This window comes from Galendromus occidentalis, unplaced genomic scaffold, assembly GCF_000255335.2.
Source record: "Galendromus occidentalis unplaced genomic scaffold, Mocc_1.1 scf7180000077485, whole genome shotgun sequence".
Lineage (NCBI taxonomy): Eukaryota > Metazoa > Arthropoda > Arachnida > Mesostigmata > Phytoseiidae > Galendromus > Galendromus occidentalis.
The window spans coordinates 636,720-653,385 of record NW_003805473.1 but is presented as its reverse complement, the minus strand read 5'-3'; the positions used below and the strand labels follow the sequence as shown (position 1 = coordinate 653,385).

General features: G+C 51.3%; 5 protein-coding genes across 5 annotated transcripts; 2 read left to right on the top strand and 3 right to left on the bottom strand.

The window, feature by feature from the left end:
- Positions 1–759: 759 nt before the first annotated feature.
- Positions 760–3,822, bottom strand: LOC100902560 (uncharacterized). Its single transcript, XM_029112163.1, has 6 exons — positions 3,766–3,822; positions 3,488–3,576; positions 3,158–3,355; positions 1,661–3,029; positions 1,018–1,521; positions 760–876 (listed from the first exon to the last, which is right to left on the bottom strand). The coding sequence occupies exons 1-6, from the start codon at positions 3,820–3,822 to the stop codon at positions 760–762; spliced, it is 2,334 nt and encodes a 777-aa protein (XP_028967996.1).
- Positions 3,823–5,162: 1,340 nt separating this feature from the next.
- LOC100902420 (putative golgin subfamily A member 6-like protein 3) lies at positions 5,163–6,460 on the bottom strand. Its single transcript, XM_003745837.2, has 2 exons — positions 6,369–6,460; positions 5,163–6,294 (listed from the first exon to the last, which is right to left on the bottom strand). Exons 1-2 carry the CDS (start codon positions 6,458–6,460, stop codon positions 5,163–5,165), a joined length of 1,224 nt encoding a protein of 407 aa, XP_003745885.2.
- A 965-nt stretch (positions 6,461–7,425) lies between these two features.
- Positions 7,426–9,035, top strand: LOC100900933 (zinc finger protein 277). Its single transcript, XM_003745747.2, has 2 exons — positions 7,426–7,909; positions 8,000–9,035. Exons 1-2 carry the CDS (start codon positions 7,707–7,709, stop codon positions 9,000–9,002), a joined length of 1,206 nt encoding a protein of 401 aa, XP_003745795.1. The 5' UTR covers positions 7,426–7,706; the 3' UTR covers positions 9,003–9,035.
- Positions 9,036–9,261: 226 nt separating this feature from the next.
- LOC100902280 (transforming growth factor-beta receptor-associated protein 1) lies at positions 9,262–13,563 on the bottom strand. Its single transcript, XM_003745836.2, has 11 exons — positions 13,392–13,563; positions 13,062–13,114; positions 12,715–12,913; positions 12,376–12,567; positions 11,968–12,263; positions 11,624–11,852; positions 11,023–11,496; positions 10,732–10,911; positions 10,147–10,631; positions 9,752–10,018; positions 9,262–9,569 (listed from the first exon to the last, which is right to left on the bottom strand). The coding sequence occupies exons 1-11, from the start codon at positions 13,461–13,463 to the stop codon at positions 9,458–9,460; spliced, it is 2,559 nt and encodes an 852-aa protein (XP_003745884.1). The 5' UTR covers positions 13,464–13,563; the 3' UTR covers positions 9,262–9,457.
- A 1,135-nt stretch (positions 13,564–14,698) lies between these two features.
- On the top strand, positions 14,699–16,347 carry Alg10 (alpha-1,2-glucosyltransferase Alg10). The gene has a single exon (XM_003745835.2). The coding sequence runs from the start codon at positions 14,936–14,938 to the stop codon at positions 16,223–16,225; it is 1,290 nt and encodes a 429-aa protein (XP_003745883.1). The 5' UTR covers positions 14,699–14,935; the 3' UTR covers positions 16,226–16,347.
- The last annotated feature ends 319 nt before the right edge of the window (positions 16,348–16,666 follow it).

Genomic DNA, 16,666 nt, shown 5'->3' with positions numbered 1-16,666 from the left:
TGATAAAAGATTCGCGACGTAAATCTTCGCGTCGGTCATATGTTATATGCATAAAATTTACAAGAGCAATCCAATATAGATGGATTAGGAACGAGTAGACGCTGGAGAGGCGGAGACGAGCCCTACACGTAATCACCGGGTATCAGACGGATAGATCGTGGTGCCGATATCCGAGGGTTTTTGACGGGAAATCTGGAGAATTTCCGGGAGTCGATGCTCAAATAAAAGAGTTCGCATGAATACGATTGGGTTCCACAAGGATGCTTATCGTACGTCGTCTCCTCCACCTCCCCTCTCATTCTTCGCTCGAACTACTTAGTCCCCGGTTCACGTCGGATAAATTCGCCAACGGTTGCGTATGGGAATCACTACCGTCTCGAGCAGTAATTGTTTGTATCTCATTATTGTCACCACGGTCGCTACGGGTACACGATTCATCGATGATCCTAGCTGATGATCCCATAGCTCCTCCGTCTTTCGTGGGAACTCCTGCAGCCCTCTATTCAATAGGCCACGGAAAACCCAAATGGCAAACACTTCTATTCGTCACGACTGCACTGAGCATCGTTGGAACCTCGATGATGTAAAGTGCGAGTGATGTCTAAAAAGGAAATTGGAGGAGTTTCAATTATAAGACCCCGAGACTAGAATATGTTTCAGCCATTGTATGGAACCATCCGACGCGAGGAATGTCTTGGATTTGAGTCGTCGCACTTTGAGTCGTTCCAGGTTGTTCCGAAAAGCTTTACCGATCACATTTCACTGAATGATGTTCAGCTCCAGTAGGAAGTCTACAGCCCAAGTGCCGAACTGCTCTAGGCTGCCGAAATCGCCGAGAGCAATGCTGTCGAGGATCACGAAGGCTTTCGAGTTGTCCTGTGGAAGAGATCATGGTAAAAATCCTGGACGCTAATGTTTGTAGATGGAAAGAGGGGAAACATTCCTCAACCATCGAGCCCTACGTAGCGGATGATATTCGGAAATCAGGAGGCGATCCATCGATGAGTTTTAGTCTACCTCGCTAAAGAAGACGCGGTGAACGTTAGCGGCTTTTTTGTGCGTTATTAGGTCCTGGGCGAACTTGAAGATCTTAGACGGGTCGATCGCGCGTTCCAGTACTACAGTGAGCTGCGGATCATCTTCAATCGAGCCGTCAGTCACTTCGATTTCAGCTCTCCGTATCACTGTACTCTTGTACACGCTGAGAGGTTGTTCATTGATATACAGAAGATTCATCATCGGACTCCAGATTCGACCGACGAACTGCGCCCACGCCGTCAGATGGTACGCGGCCAACGTTTGCGCCGAAGCCAGCTGGATGATCTCCTCTAGATCTTGAGTGCAGATCTGAGCGGCTCGACGATGGTGTTTGAGCTCGGTCATGGAATCTTCTGTCTGCGAGGCCATGATGGAAACCCTCGTTATATGCATCTTGAGCTTGTTGAGCTCCGCTGATATGATCGCTATCCGGTCGCTGATCATCTGCTGTACCGATCTGCCGTAAACGAGTTTTTCTAAGGTCTGCAACTGAGAAATACAAAATTGGAGCCGGTTCCAGGCAAAGGAACCCCGCCGGGATTCCATCCACCCGAAAATGATTGTGAATCAAAATCGGAATAATCATTCAGGATCGTGAGAAGTACCGAGCGGGAGAATTAACCTTTGGAGAGAGTTGGGTGCAATTCGAACATCGTGATTCCTCGCTGATCGCGAGTCTCTCCAGCGCCGGGGTTGAAGGTTCTTGGTTCGAGGAAGTACCTCCAGACACTTTGCTCCACTCATCGACATCGCTGAAAACATCCTCACACTTCTTCGGTTTCAGTACGTTTGCGGCCGAGTTCGCCGGTGACTGGTTCCCGACAATTGACCCGATCGTAGGGGACGATGCTGCTCGCGCTGTCGCTGATGCAGCGGGCGAGGGTTTTCCCTGTGTCGTGGGAGCGGAGGCTTTCTTCGGAGGAGACGCCGACCAGTCCTGGACGTTCCACGCCGGAGCTGTTCTGTTGGAGGGTGACGTCTCGTGCCCGCTTTCGGCCCAAGTGTCCGTGAGGGCTCCGCTCGGTACGCGGTCGTCGACTCGATCCCAAACCTCGGTACCGATGTCGTCTCTAGCGAGTCCTACGCTGCCCCAGCCGTCGGTTGACTGCGAGTTATTCTGTCGACTCTGAGTGTTGGTTCCTTGACCCTGTTGGCTCCACTCGCCCCACTGAGTTTCCGAGTTGCGGCTCGTGCCGCCGACAACCTTTATCTCTACTTCCATGGGCTTGACGCCGTCAATTCGATGCTGCACTCGAGGACATGGACGCTCGGTGTGTGGTGTCGATGGCTGCGACGTCCTTGGAAGTAGCGGCGTCGTCGATGACTTCGTGATTGCACGTTCGGAACCGGTCGTCGGGGTCGGAGTTCCCTCCTGAGGCAGCTGTCGTTTGAAGAGGAGACCTTTTTGCACAAGTTCGTCAAGGACAGATTCGCCATCGAGTCGCATATCTTGAACTCGGGCACAATCCCTCAAAAGTGCTCCAGTTCTTTCGTGGAGGTAAGCAAGTTGGAAGGTTTTGTTTAGCAGATGTTCTTCGATTTTCTCGAAAGTTTCCTTCGAGCTGGACGTGGCTGCGTATCCTTCGAGGAACACATCCACAGCCTTGATGCTCCAGTCCTTGTAGAGCTGCGAGAGGGACAGCACTTGGTCCTTCGTCACCATCAGTGAGCCACCGAGGTCAATGAGTTCCACGACAAGCATGCCGGACTCTTCGCCAATTTTTCGGCAGCGTCGCCATTTTCCTGAAACAGGGTCCTTACAAGCGTGAACGACGCCGGGATCCATGTCGTCCACGCCGCATTTCGCATAATTGGCGAAGTCCTCGAGGCCTTCGGAGAGCCCATCCATGTCACTTTCCCAGCCGCTTTCCAAGGCGACAAAATGCGTGCAGCTGACCGACTTGATTATTTTGAAGTTTCCCCGGACGATCTCGCGCGGGATTTGGATCTCTCGTAGCCGAGAGCGTCCCTTCGGACTATGAAGCCTTTGCCTGAAAAGAAAGAACTTCAAAAATTCGCCACCGACGACTCTGATCAACGGGAGAAGCGCAGCAATGGTCCCGCCGTCATAGCGAGGAAATATCCGAATTCGCTGCCTCATCCATAAAAATAAACTCACGGAGTGTTCCGGGCCTGTAGAGAGCTCCGGTTCTCTTGGAAGCTCCTGTTCCCGGCATTGTTGCTGCTGTTGTTATTGTTGAAGGTGTTTTGATTAGCGAAGGCCAGTTTCAATTTCATCGATTGTCCCATGAAACGGCTGAAATTCTTCTCCGCGATCAACACAAGAGCAGTCGCCTCATCCGCGAAATCGACAATCCTGAATTTATTAGAAAGTTAGCTGTTGGGAAGTGGCGGAGCAGGGACATGGTTTCCGCGCGGATCCCGGTTTTCGCAACAGCTGAGCATGGGAGTCAATGGGGAAGTTCGGCCGGAAAAAAAGGAAACTCACGCGAACTGCCCGCCGCGAGGGTCATTGTTCCTCGGTCGCAAGCGTATCTGGATCGGCTTGAACGGATTAAGAAAGTCCAAGACGTCATTCTGGAAAAAGAGCATCTCCCTCAATCACGCTGAGCTATTTGTTCGCTTTGTCTTGACAACGTGCATTCTTGCCAGAGGAGTCCTCGAATGAGTTTCTTGCAGCTATATACCGGCCAGAACTCGCTCGTGGATATCGATAATGCCCAATGTCGGTGGAAAGTTGTCTAATCCGGATGAGCTCTCACGAACCTGAGCAGCCGAGTTGGAGAAAGTGTTGATGAATACGGAAACCTGGGAGCGAGCCATTCTCCAAAAGGAAGGGCTCGGACTTGAGACACAAAAAGCAGCACAGACAACCTGTCGCGAGGCTTCCAACTCCCAGGTGCTAGAAAATTAGGAATTGTCGCTCTCACACTATACCAGAGTCCCGTAAACCGAAACCACTGGGCTCTTCGCATCGTACGCTAGGCAGCAGGAGGCCGATGAGCGAGAGGCGAACTGTTTTGAGGAAGGGGCGCGCGAAGTCTTCGATCGGGCTCTGTACAGGAGTCCGGCTACAATGCTCCCCACCATCATTTCAAACAAACCCCTCGACAGGTAGTCTAAGCTTTCATAGCCCAGGACCATCGAGGTCCCCGCAGGAACTCATTGGAAGCCGATTCGTACCCGGTATCCGCCGCAGCTGCGTGCGAGCCTTCCTGTGCAGCCTTCACTCCGTCGCTTCGAGAGCTACGGATGAGATTTTAGATACGAGATATTTTTGAGCCGTTCTGCCTCTGACGTCAGATGCACGGCAACGGTGCCTCATCCTCAGTTCAGTCGATCAATTCCATCTCCAAAAAACCTCAGGCATTCGAGGGGGGGGGAAGGGCAGAAATTATTGGTTTCCCATTCTTCAGTGTCACAGGTCCGCACGACGCCGGAGGGGAGGGACATTAATCATCATCTGGGGACTATTCCGATGAGAGTTCCTCCGATGGCTTCCGGGAGCGACACCGGATAGTTGCGAATGAAAAATGCCCCAAACTTCATTACGATCAAAGACGGAACTGGATATCGCCCCATGCGGTGTCACCGGAATAGAACCGACACAGGTAGTCTTCATCCAGCCGTAGGATTCCCAGCCTTCGCAAGTTGAAGGAGTGCATCGAGCTGCGTGGACCGCGGAGCTCGGGACTCATGGTCCGCTGCCCCGTGACGTCTCCAGACGATGGTTCAGGAGCGCACCGCCCGACCCAAGCATGAGATCTACCCCAGCTCCAATCCAGCTCGATCGTTTATTGATAGACAGGTGAACATACTCCGCTTCAAATAGGTTCGACATCTGATGAACACACTCTATGGAATGAGAACGGAGCTCCTCCCCGAGATCAAGTCGCAACGAACAGGGTCGGTGATCTCCTCCTTTGAGGCCCCCTGTTGTCGCCGGTAGTCCCGACAAGTTCGCCCGCGGATCTTTTCGCTATTCAATTAAATACTTTAAAATGCTCTCTCTACTGATGGGGTTTCCCCCGCTTGAGAAGAGGAGAGGCCCTGAATCATCTTCAAAATTCAGAGGGATCCCCTCCTCGTAAATTATCCAGCTCGCTCGGAGGCGAATTCCACCTTGCCGTGAGCTCCTCGCCAATGCACCCTCACCTTTCCGCTCAAGTGGCCCGTGTCTTCGAGATTCGTCGAACGGGTTCCAGCGCTCGACGCCCGGGAACCATGCGGGTTTCAAGGAGAGGCGTCTTCGGAACTTCCCGCATCCCCTCCAAAGCGTGAGACTTAGTTTCAAGATCCGGAGCGAGGCGGCTACGCTTGGCACCGATCGGAGTCGCAATCGATAGACCCTCCGTGATATCGAGACAGTCGATAAGTTTCCTGTAATTTTCAAGCTCTCGACGAATAGCCTTGTTGTCCTTTTCCTGTACAATCAAGCGCTCGCTGAGACGCTCTCGACGCTTGCGCTTCCTCGCCATTTCCTTTTCATGATTCAGGACAACTTCGAGCAGGCGTTCCTCCGCGACCCGTGTTTCTTCCTCACAATCCCGCAATCTGGCTTGCGATTCCCCAAGCTTCCTATAGGTTTTTTCCAGCTGATCTCCAAGCTCAGCGTGAGCATCCACGGTAGTGTTCGAGATCGACGTACTTCGCCTATCGGCATGATGCCCCGCCTTCAAACGAAGTAGTTCGGCCCGGTGTTCGTGTTGCATCTTTTCGAGCTCCTCAACCCCCAGCCTCTCGAGCTGAGCTCGTTGCTCGTGGAGTTTTCTCTTGAGGTCTGCGGTGGTAAACCGAAGCTTTTCCTCCGTCTCACTGGTCTTGGTCTCTTGCATGGTGAGTTCCAGACTCGCGACTCCCATGCGCGCCAATAGCCTTGCATGCTCGATCTTCAGCCTTTCGAAGTCCCTACCGGCAACTTCCCCCTGCTCCCGGTCGCGCTTGACTCTTTCTCGAAGTTGGGCAATCTCCCGTTTGGCGCTCCGGAGCTCGATACTCTCCGAGACCAGATCTCGCTCAAGAACGGCTCCTCTCTGATCTAGGGAAAGATTCTCGTCTCTGAGGTGCTTACACTCTTCGGTAAGGTACTCGACCCTCTTTTCCGACCGAGCTTGTTTTTTCTCAGCAGCGACAACTCGGCGAACCTGCTCATCGACTTCGCGTTGAAGTATTTCAAGCTGCTGGGCCCGCGTGTCCCGGACCGTCACCGAGTGATCTCGGATGAGTCGTTGCTCAGCCCTCGCCTCTGTCAGGAGGGTCTCTTCCTGTTTGACGCGATCCATGTAAGAGATCAGCCTGCAAGGTAATTCTCTATCAAATTGAAGAGAATTCGCAATCCCGAGTTCGTAATTCTTTTTCACAGAGCCTACCTATGATTGAGACCGTTGAATTGACGTCTCAAATAATTTCGGTCTACCGTGGGAGCCGCATCCGGAGTGACCGAGTCCTCCAGCCCATCCATTGTGCTGTACCCCGTGGCACAAGCGACAGGCAAGTCGTCAACCGTGTTTCCCTGACACGCAGTCTTCGCAGCGGGATCGTCGTTCTCTCTGGAGAGTTTCTCTCTTCCACGGCCGTAGTTTCGGTCGGCCCCGACTTCCATGAGATCGGTAGGTCGCTGCTCCGGGCAACCGAAGCGGAAAATACCGTCGCTGGATTCAAAACTCTGAGACGGATCGAAAACCTCCGATTCGAGTCTGTCAGGAGGCTAGCACGGATTCGATCAATGTCGAAGCCTTGTTGTCGATCGCAACGTTATCATTCGATATGCACGTGATCTATGCGCGATGGATCGCGTCTGCTCAAGTCTCTAGAATGAAGCAAACCGCCGCTTCTTCAAATTTTGAGTGAGAATCCCCCATGCACAACAGAGTCGAGCCCTCCATGCAACGAAGCCCGTGACCATGAGGGCCGGCAGGCCCGCCGACGCGACGGGATCCCTTCAGGCCCCTGACGCTTTCGAGCTCCGTTCGGCCCTATCCCTGCAGGCGTTGATCAGAAGTCTGGAATACCCCGCCGCGAGGGTTTCGTGGCTTTTCAAATGCTTCCCCGATGAATGAATGAACCCAAGACCCGCGATTCAACATCTCGTCAATCCTCACATTCCATCCGAGCTATTACATGTGCTTAGGGGGAGGGATATTGGCTCGGCGTTCTCGAGGTGTAAAGTTTCCCGCAGCCGCATTGACCCGTGAGAAGACTTCGTCAGGGCTTCTTCGTTCGGAGATCACATCGGAGACAGAGCATCCTCTCGAATCGGTTGAGACTTCCCGTCGCCTTTAGAATCTGGCACAGCCGAGCCGTCCATCGAATGCTTCGCTCTACGCGCGGTTGAGCCTGGTGAGAAATAACGCACGAAAATGCGAGAGTTGAATGCTGAAGAAGAAGATCGATCGTAGCTCCCACATGATTCGGATATCCCTCGATCGTCGCGCAGTCGATCTCTTCCCGCGCTTCTCTCCTCCTCTGGCCGGAGGAAACAGCTGGAGGAGCGCGTCAGCTGGTGAACCGAATCTCGATGGTTCAGCCATCGACTCGGCTGCACCATCGAGCGGTGACTGTCCATCATCATCGCACTGTTTGAGTGTTCGAATTGCGGTGGAACCGTTTTGCGCGTTCGTGAGCCACCGACGATAGAGAGAAAGACGTTGGCTGGCGTGTCCAGGAAGACTGCCCCCGTGTCGGTGAGAGCACAGAGGAGGACAGGAATGGCTTTCACCGAACCGCTCTATTTGCCGTTGGAGAAGGAAGACACGACAGCCCCTGCTCCCTCATCGGATCCGACCTTGCAATGTTTAGTCTGTGATGAATCATTCCGCGAAAGTCCCGAGTTTCTCAAACATCTATTAGAAGACCACAACATCGTGATTGAAGACGTGAACTCTATAGCCGATCTTGCGGCGTACTGCAGGTGAGTCCGTGTGCCGAACCGTCGCATAGCTGCAAATCGAATTTCGATAGGAGCATGGATGGTCTCATGGATGAGCCATTCCTCTTGCAGATATTATCGACAACGCTTCCAGACCGCCGATTTGTCGTGGCTCTGTGCCTCGATCGAGACAACCGAGAAGAAAAAGTTCTTCATGCTGACCAAAACCCTGCCTGAAGACCAAAAACTCCGTGACGATCTCCGATTAAAGAAACAGCATGACATCTTGAAACCACTCTTGGAACAGAAGCAGAAAGAACGCGCGGATGTCAGTAAGGTTCGCAGCTGCTTGTTTTGTAGAAAAACATTCGACGGTAAACCCCACGATCTCTTCCAACACATGTACCTTGATCACAATTTCAATGTTGGTCGGGCGGACAATCTCGTGTTCGTAGACGAGTTCCTTGGAATTCTGCAAGAGAAGCTCGACCGTCTCATGTGCTTATATTGTGAGAAGAGCTTCAAGACGTGGGAAGTTCTGAAAGAACACATGAGAAAGAAGCAGCACAAGCAGTTGAACCCTCAGAACGTGGAGTACGATAGATTCTACATTGTGAGCTATCTTTTCGGCGAAAACAAAGCCAACGGGGAACGCGATGTGGATACCGACGAAGTCCCAGATCTTTTCGAAGATTGGTCCGAAGAGCATAAATTCGAATTCATATGTTTGTTTTGTGATCATTGCGAGAAAAAATGGGACGAACTATTCAAGCACATGAAACTTCGGCACTTCTTCGATTTTTGCGCCGCTCGCAAGGGCCTCGGCTTTTACGATCAGGTGAAAATGGTCAACTACATCAGACGACAAACACATGTCAATGTCTGCTATCTATGCGAGAGCAAGCAGGAAAGCCGTCAGAGTCTCCTGAAACACATCGATGACAGCCATCGCGAGGGGGGCTGTCCCTCGAAAGCGCAATGGGATCAACCAGGCTACTTCTTCCCCACGTACGAAAACGATCAGTTATTGCAAGCTCTTGAAGATGATCATGACCAAGCCAACGAGGATTGGGTACTGCCTGAGGAAACGATTCAGCCGAGCGTCGAGTTGCTCAAGGAGCTGCAGCTGACTTGAGACTAAATTTAATCTGTGCAACTTGACCAATAGATAGAGCTTCTCCGGAAGCTCCGAGATTTCACTCGGTGTGAATGAGTCGCGTCGAACGTTGAATAAAAAAGGAGGGAAGGGGTTCTTTGTTTGGAATCATAACGAGGCTTATCCCCATCGCGTCTCCCTGAAAAATAAAACCCAGTCTCGTCTCGAAACACGAATCTCTTAACTCGACACTGTCGATCCTTCAGGGCCCATTGAGAAATGAAGATCCGCATTCGGAGAGCTGATATAACGTTCTAGTTTCTTGTGTTCTCATAAATCAGTCCGTTGCATAAGCTTCATCAACAATTATATCGCGGGGTACATTCGGAATGAGATGTAACCAACTAAAATCCTCTTTTAATACACATAACTTAATCAAATTCATCTGAACATCGTCAAGTCAGTTCGGGTGCGGCCGCGAGCCCACGCGCACTTCAGCTGTGCATCAGTCTCTGCGATTTGAAACAGTGGCAGTGCACTAGCGTTCCGTCCGGGTACCTCACGAAAGCTGGAGAGAGAAGGGGTCGACTGCAAACACTGCAAATTCTGGAAGCGGAAAAGAATCGGAGTGAATCACACGCCATTCGTATAGATTCTAGGTCTAGATACATATCCGTAGATTCACCATGACAGGCATTCGATTCCAATCAGATCATCTCATGAGATCAAACGTATCTGCTATCAGGGTTGAGCAGCGGATTGCACCGGGAAGCGGTGTCATTCCTCACCTGTTCTCTCTGACTAGAAAATGCAAGGAATCCACTGCGATTTTCTTTTGACGTGCGTGAAGATTCTCCAACTTCGTGAGAGCTGTTCTGATTTGGAGCATTCCCAGTCTATGATGTGAGTTACGCAGACCTTTGGTAATAAATTCGACCAGCGAAGTGACCTGCCAGTTGATAGGTACAACTCGTAGAACCTCGTCCATATTGAAGTCCGAATCATCATCGTTCAGCAAGGAGATCGCCGCTTCGAGGAACTCGTCTTTGCTATCACTAGAATGAGCAATGATGACTTGTTAAAGCACCACGAGAGCATCTGTTCATCCCTGGTGATGATTCGTAGCTCAGTATCCGTCAAGGTCATATATCTACTAAGTTCCGCATCCGGAAGTACTAATTACCAGTTCGCTGCAGGGTTCATGAGAATGTTAAGAAGAGTTCCGTAGAGTCGACATTTCAGGGCGTGATCCAGATGGATTGTACTTATTCGCTGACAGTAGTCTTTCGCAGAGTCGATATCGCCCAGATCGTTGACGAATACGAGCAGGGCTTCATCGTGCCGCTCGAGTTTCTCGTAAAGAATAGCCCTCTCAGGGTGGAGATTGTTGGCAGTGCATAATTCCAAAATTTTCTCAGGCAGATAGAAATCAGAGGCTCTCAAGAATGTCTGGAGTTTCGTCCGGTAGTCCCGGGGCGTCACGCCGTCCGCGGTGGAATCCAAAACGTGTGACAGGTATATGTTGGCGAGTTGCGTGTGATACGCGACTTCCTGCGTCTTCCGATCCAGAACCAGGTGCTCCAGGTACTCCATTGTGGCTAATGGATACTTGAGCAAGGCGGACAGAACGACCTCGTCGTCGATCGGCTTCGATCTCTCTATGAAAATCTGGAAGTGACGGAATCGGTGAATCGACCCGCTCGCGCGAGGATTAGAGCTCATGAGATCTCAGAGACTCCGGGCATGCTCATAGCCATCGTCGACTCACCCTGACTCCACTGGACTGATTCTTGTCCAAGACGCACTTGGAAATTTTCAGAACAAGATCGATGTCACTGAGACGCTTTAACGTATCGATCATCAGAAGTGCGTAATCCTCCATACTGTGGTCGACTAGTTCTTCTCTGACTAATTTCTCCCAGACCTCCAGACCACGTTTATGAAGGCCCTTGAACACAAAGCCGTCTCTTAGCTGGGATTCGTCCCCTCCTCCACACATCGCTCTCACGGAACGAATTAGACGATACAAGATATTCTGCGGCATAAAAGCGGAATATACCTGCGAGAAGTTGAGAAGAGCGTTGTAGTGGTAGAGTTTGAGCTTTTCCGCTAGAAATTCTCCGCACTCCTGAATGTCGCAGACGGTTTCATTATCTTCGATCATTTCAAGCAGCTTGGAGGTGAGAATGTCGCTGTCCTCCACTGCCTTCGACCTCAGCGCGTAGAGTTTGATCAGCGCGGTGTCCACGGCCTGCCTCTGCTCATCCGGGACGGAATGCCGAGCCCCTTCGAGATAGTTCGTTAGGAACTGGTAGGCGTTCTTACGCATGTCGGGGTTGGAGCTGCAGGCCGACTCGATAGTTGGAGTATTGAAAGGATCTCTGACTGAATACTTTTCGGAGGCAACGGCGGAAAACAGCGAGATAACGGCTCGTGCGTCAGCGGCGCCTTCTTCGAGTAACTGTCCTGCATCGGAGAAGTTCAATTCCGACAGTTGGATGAATCCGGCTTGCTGTTTCACTCGCGCTATAATCTGCAAGCAGAGAGCCGGGATTGAAATTCAGGGCGATGGTCTGACACGGGTGGAAAATTCGGAATCGGGGCAGTCGAGCGGCGTTTTCCGAATTTCGTATCGCAGCAGAGTACCAATTAAAACTCACTTCACGCTGCTCCTCTGCCGTGAGACTAGTTTTGTGAGCGTATTTCGCCAACTCTAATGCTTCGGAAACTTTCTTCTGTTTGAGGAGTTCCGTCACTTGTTGGTCCCACGGGACCGGATGAAGGGTAAAAATGATGTCTTGCGTACAGAGCATCAATTTGCCCTCAAAGTTGTTCAAGCATGCTCCGCCCGGGAAACTTATAGTTTGCTTCGGTTCCTGGTCGAATATGCTGTTGAACGAATGTCGTAGGTTGTAAGCGATGATTATTATTATCGATAAACATATTTCCTCGCGCTGTCCCCGATACAATCCTCTTCGCAGAATGAGGACTTGATCCAACTGACCTGTAAACCACCACACTGTCCTCGTTAATACAGAGGACATAGGGGTGGTAATAGGCGCAACTTGTAACTGCTTGACTAAATGGCAGCGGTGGTCTTGTGGCGTGGCCGTCTCCCGAGGCGAAAATTCCCAAATTCGAGGGTCCGGCGACGAGAAACTCGCAACCCTGAATGAGTTTGATTAGTGGAGGAGCGCTCTCAGCTGAGTAGCTTGTGACCTCTTGATGAAGATTCGATGTGACGTCGAAGACGAAGTAGCACGAAGGCGTTGCGTAGCAAATCGTGTTGCCTTCCATTGCCTGTGAAATTGACGTAACGTTACGCATTTCGCTTTACTTCTGTGCGGCATCCGACGATCTCGGACAGGAATGAGGACGGATCGTGTCTCGATCGGGCTGTCCGGGTACGCACGAGAACTACGACTGTGTCCTTGGCATTGAAATCCTTGTGGTGAACGAGTCGTTCTTCGGTGAGCTTATAAAGCTGGATTTGTTTCTTTTTGGCCACGCAAAGGTGCGCAGACAGGGCATCTCCGGCACTGCTCAGAATCGGGTTCGGGTTCAAGCACATCGTAGTCAAGCTTCGCAGGCGATCTTTCGTAGGCTGTAATCACAGAGGAAAAATTGACGTCTCTTGAGAAACTATTGGTTACTTCAGTCCCATGAGAGAGACCGGCTGTCGCCGGAAGACACATGCGATATCGCGGAGGAATTAATGCGATGCCGCGGGAAAATTTATGCGGTGCCTCACCTCGAGATGCCACATGTCGTGTATAGAGAGGGTCCCTTCATTCGAGAGCGCAACGAGCCGGTTTATGGCGGATAGAGCATGTAGCTTCATGATGGACTTCCCCGGTGCGACGGCATAATTCGCGACCTGCTTGTCCACCGTCGGAAGTCGGCAATCGAAGCCGACGTCGGTGAAAGTCATCGAGTAGCGACAAACGGTCCTGAGAATGATAGAGGAACACGCATCAAGAGCTTGCTCCCGGTGCGGAACTGTCGGAAAAACCCTAGTCCCGTTCGGGAATTTCTCTAGAGCTGACCGAGGATGCGAAGCGACATCGAGGTCAAGGCTTTTGATAAGCAAAAACTCACCCATCTGTAGAGCCGATGAAGAGGTTCGATCCACACATGTCCAAACTGCTAATCTGTAATAAATTGGAGGGGCGTTTCCTTCGAGATTCCGTCGCGTCAAATGAATCGAAAGTACCATGGAGTGACATTCGGAAGAGGGAGGAGAAATCCGAAGATATCGGAGACTCTGCTGAGACGGCAGAATTTCCGGCTCGAAATCAGTTCGAACCCAACAGCTGACTCGACATCCGACCGACTCGTCTCCCTTGACGCTCTCTCAGATCTAGGATCAAATGGGGAATTTCTCTCGACACGGAGGCGTCGGATCTCCCGATAATAATGGAATCTTACCAACAGGGAACGGCCCTCTATTCCTCGTAAACTGTCAGAGACAGGGATGAGATCGAAAGCCTTCAAATTCATTTTTTCGGTCGAGCGATGTTCCCCGGTATGTGGAGCGACCGGAATCAAGAGGAAACTCGCCAACGCTCTCCCACCGGCGTCATTCTCCGAAAGGCTCCGCTGGAACAATCGAAACGTTTTTTCTCCAGTTCGAGCCTGTTGTTCCGACAGAGATTCGCTCTCGGAGGTGACAGCTCTTTTGTCAACAAAGCGGGCGGCCGCCCAACCTCAGACAGGCCCATCTTCGCTTCGATGCTTCTCGGTACCGCTCCTCACCAGACACAGAGTGGAAAGAGACATGTGACGCGGTCTTGCCCGATCGAATTCATTGGACGCGCGCTCGCTGCTCCCATGGATAAGAACATCTTGAGGGGATCGCATTCCGATGCACATGCAATAGGTTCTCGCGCAACTGCACGCTGATCAACAAAGTCGCATCCATGATTGATCATCATTACCTTGATCACCTGTTTTCCGAAAAAGGGGGTATACGCTGGAGCGCGCAAGGTCAATTCGTTCTAAAAACAGAGCGAACGTTGGAAGCTCGTCAACCTCTCGAATTTGGTACGTTTTTAAGCAAATTTTCAGGCGATTGGGGAAATCAATTCAAGTCGCTTGTCTGACGATATTTTTCGTGAAAAGTCTCGGTGACGATACATCCCAGAAAAAGGACTGCTCGAATCGCGCCGTAATTCGGATCCACCAACTCTGTCGCGGAGGCACGGAAATTCCCCGTCTCCACTTTGGACTTCTTCCATCGTACGGCGCAGTGAAGAGAGACGGATCGACAGATCGAGAGTTTTTCTCGAGACCCGAATCCCGTCCCGAAGCGCCCGGTCTCCGAAACCTCTCTCGGAGAGCCATTCAAGCAGGAAGTTTTCTGTTTCTTTCTATCGAAAGATGTGTGCCTCTTTCAATATGGAGCTCATTCCACCGCCGAAGGGTTGGAGGAGTCTCCGAGGGGTGTGTTCTCTACCACGAAGCGGAAGCGCTCCACCCACTCCGGAGCCTGCCCTTTGTGAGTTGTTCGTTTCTGCCGCTGCGGCCGGTCACGCCTAACGTTAGCGGTGACGTTCCCATCTGGTAGCGGGGCTGGTTCCGTCCTCATCGCTAGTGAGCTCGATCGAAACCTGGGACACGCTGCATAGCTCATCCCAGTGCGCGTAGCCCTCGACCGAGATTCGAATTTTCGCGCCACTTCAGAGTGTGGCAGTTCCACGTTAGCATCAGCTGGCTGGCGGACTCTCTCTGAAGAAGGCTGCGCTGGTTGCGGAAGCCTCGGGAATTCCGACAATGCTCCTGGAGTACGATTTGCGCCCATACTCATCCCGCATCGTCGTCAGAAACGGTATCCTGTAAGGACTGACGGATCATCGCGAGGATCGCGGAGAGAGAAGTGCTCTTTTCCCTGTAGCCGACCTTCCGCTCATCCCCGGCTCATGGTGTGATCAAGGGTTTTGGAACCAGGAAAAAACCGCAATCGAAACCTCGACATGGCGGGATCCATGTCGCGACAGTGGGAACTGTTGATATACTGTGCTTTCGTATCTGTAGTGTGCTGGATCGCTAACATCGTGAACTCGAAAGTTCCCATACCCTACATGGACGAAATTTTCCACGTCGGGCAAGCACAACGGTACTGTGATGGGGACTATTCTACTTGGGACCCGAAAATCACGACGCCGCCAGGGCTTTACTTCTCAAGTAAACCGATGAGTCTACTCACCGCCTGCTCCCTGGACGTCTTACGAGCAACCAACATAATTTTCACGCTCGCGAACGTCTATACCATGCACCAGATCCGGCAGCATCTCCAGCACGACTCTGTGATAACTTCGTTGGTCATCGTGCTTCTTCCCGTGAACTTTTTCTTCACGTTCCTTTACTACACTGATCCGGGATGTATATTCTGCCTGTTGCTCATGTATTTATTTTTTCTGAAGGGACAGCACTACCTAGCCGCGTTGTCCGGCTTTGCGGGAATATTCTTCAGGCAGACATCTGTAGTTTGGGTTTTCTTCGTCGCCTGTCTGACCCTTTCGAAACACGTAGAGCGTGTGATCAAGCTGCCAATCCCTACCTCCGATAAATTCAAGACATTGTTGATAGATGCTCTACGAGACTGTTTCGGCTACGGAGTCGTCGGTGTTCTGTTTCTGGTTTTCCTGAAGCTCAACGATGGCATCACGCTGGGGGATCGAGATGCTCACAAGGCCGTGATCCACTTGGCTCAGATCGGGAACTTCCTCTTGTTCGCGCTGCTCTTCGGCGCGCCGTATATTCTCAGCTTGAGCAATTTCATACGGTTCCTAGACTTCGCGACGAAGTATCCCATCCACATCTTGGTGACTTCTCTCGTGATGTACGGTCTCTTCGAGAACTTCATATACGTCCATCCTTACATGCTCGCCGACAATCGTCATTACACGTTCTACATCTGGAGGAGATTCCTCTCGAGAGAATCGATTCGCCAAGTTATGGTCGTCGTGTATATATACGTAGCGTTCTGTCTATACAACTGTGTCAGGCACATGGGGCGCGTATGGATAACATTTTTCGTACTGTGTACGATGATCACGATAGTTCCTCAGCAGTTGTTCGAGTTTCGGTACTTCGTCTGGCCTTTGCTGGTCCTTCGCTTGCATTTTCGTCAGAAGAAACACCAGCTAGTCGCCGAGGCCCTTGCGTACATCGCTCTGAACTGCATCACTTTCTACATATTCCTGTTCAGCCCCTTCGTGTGGCGCCACGATCCTGGACACATACAGCGCTTCATGTGGTGAACGGCGAACGTCCAGTGTAAAGTTGTAAAAATCTTACGTATATCGTCGATAATAATCTATCGGAGTTATTTTGTTTGATGATAATTAATAGTAGCGGCACTGAATAAACTTCGGTGGGACAGCGAGAGACATACATCTTCACTATTCAATCACGATTGGCGATTGAATGATGCGCAAATGAACGAAGCTCATGAGATTACCGCATCGCTTGCGTAAAACCTCGAAGGTCAAGTGTGCTGTGCACAATGGCATGCAGGAGTGGTAGGAATGAATCAGGCCATTAAATTCAAAGGATCCGAACTTCGATCGATACGGTGTGAAAACAAAATGGAAGACGAGCGCTGAGCTAATGAGCTCCTTGAATGTTGCGGAATAACGCAGTGGTCATTACGAGAGGGGTCTCGGAGCTCGTATGCTAACGGAGAAAAATTATAATCGCTG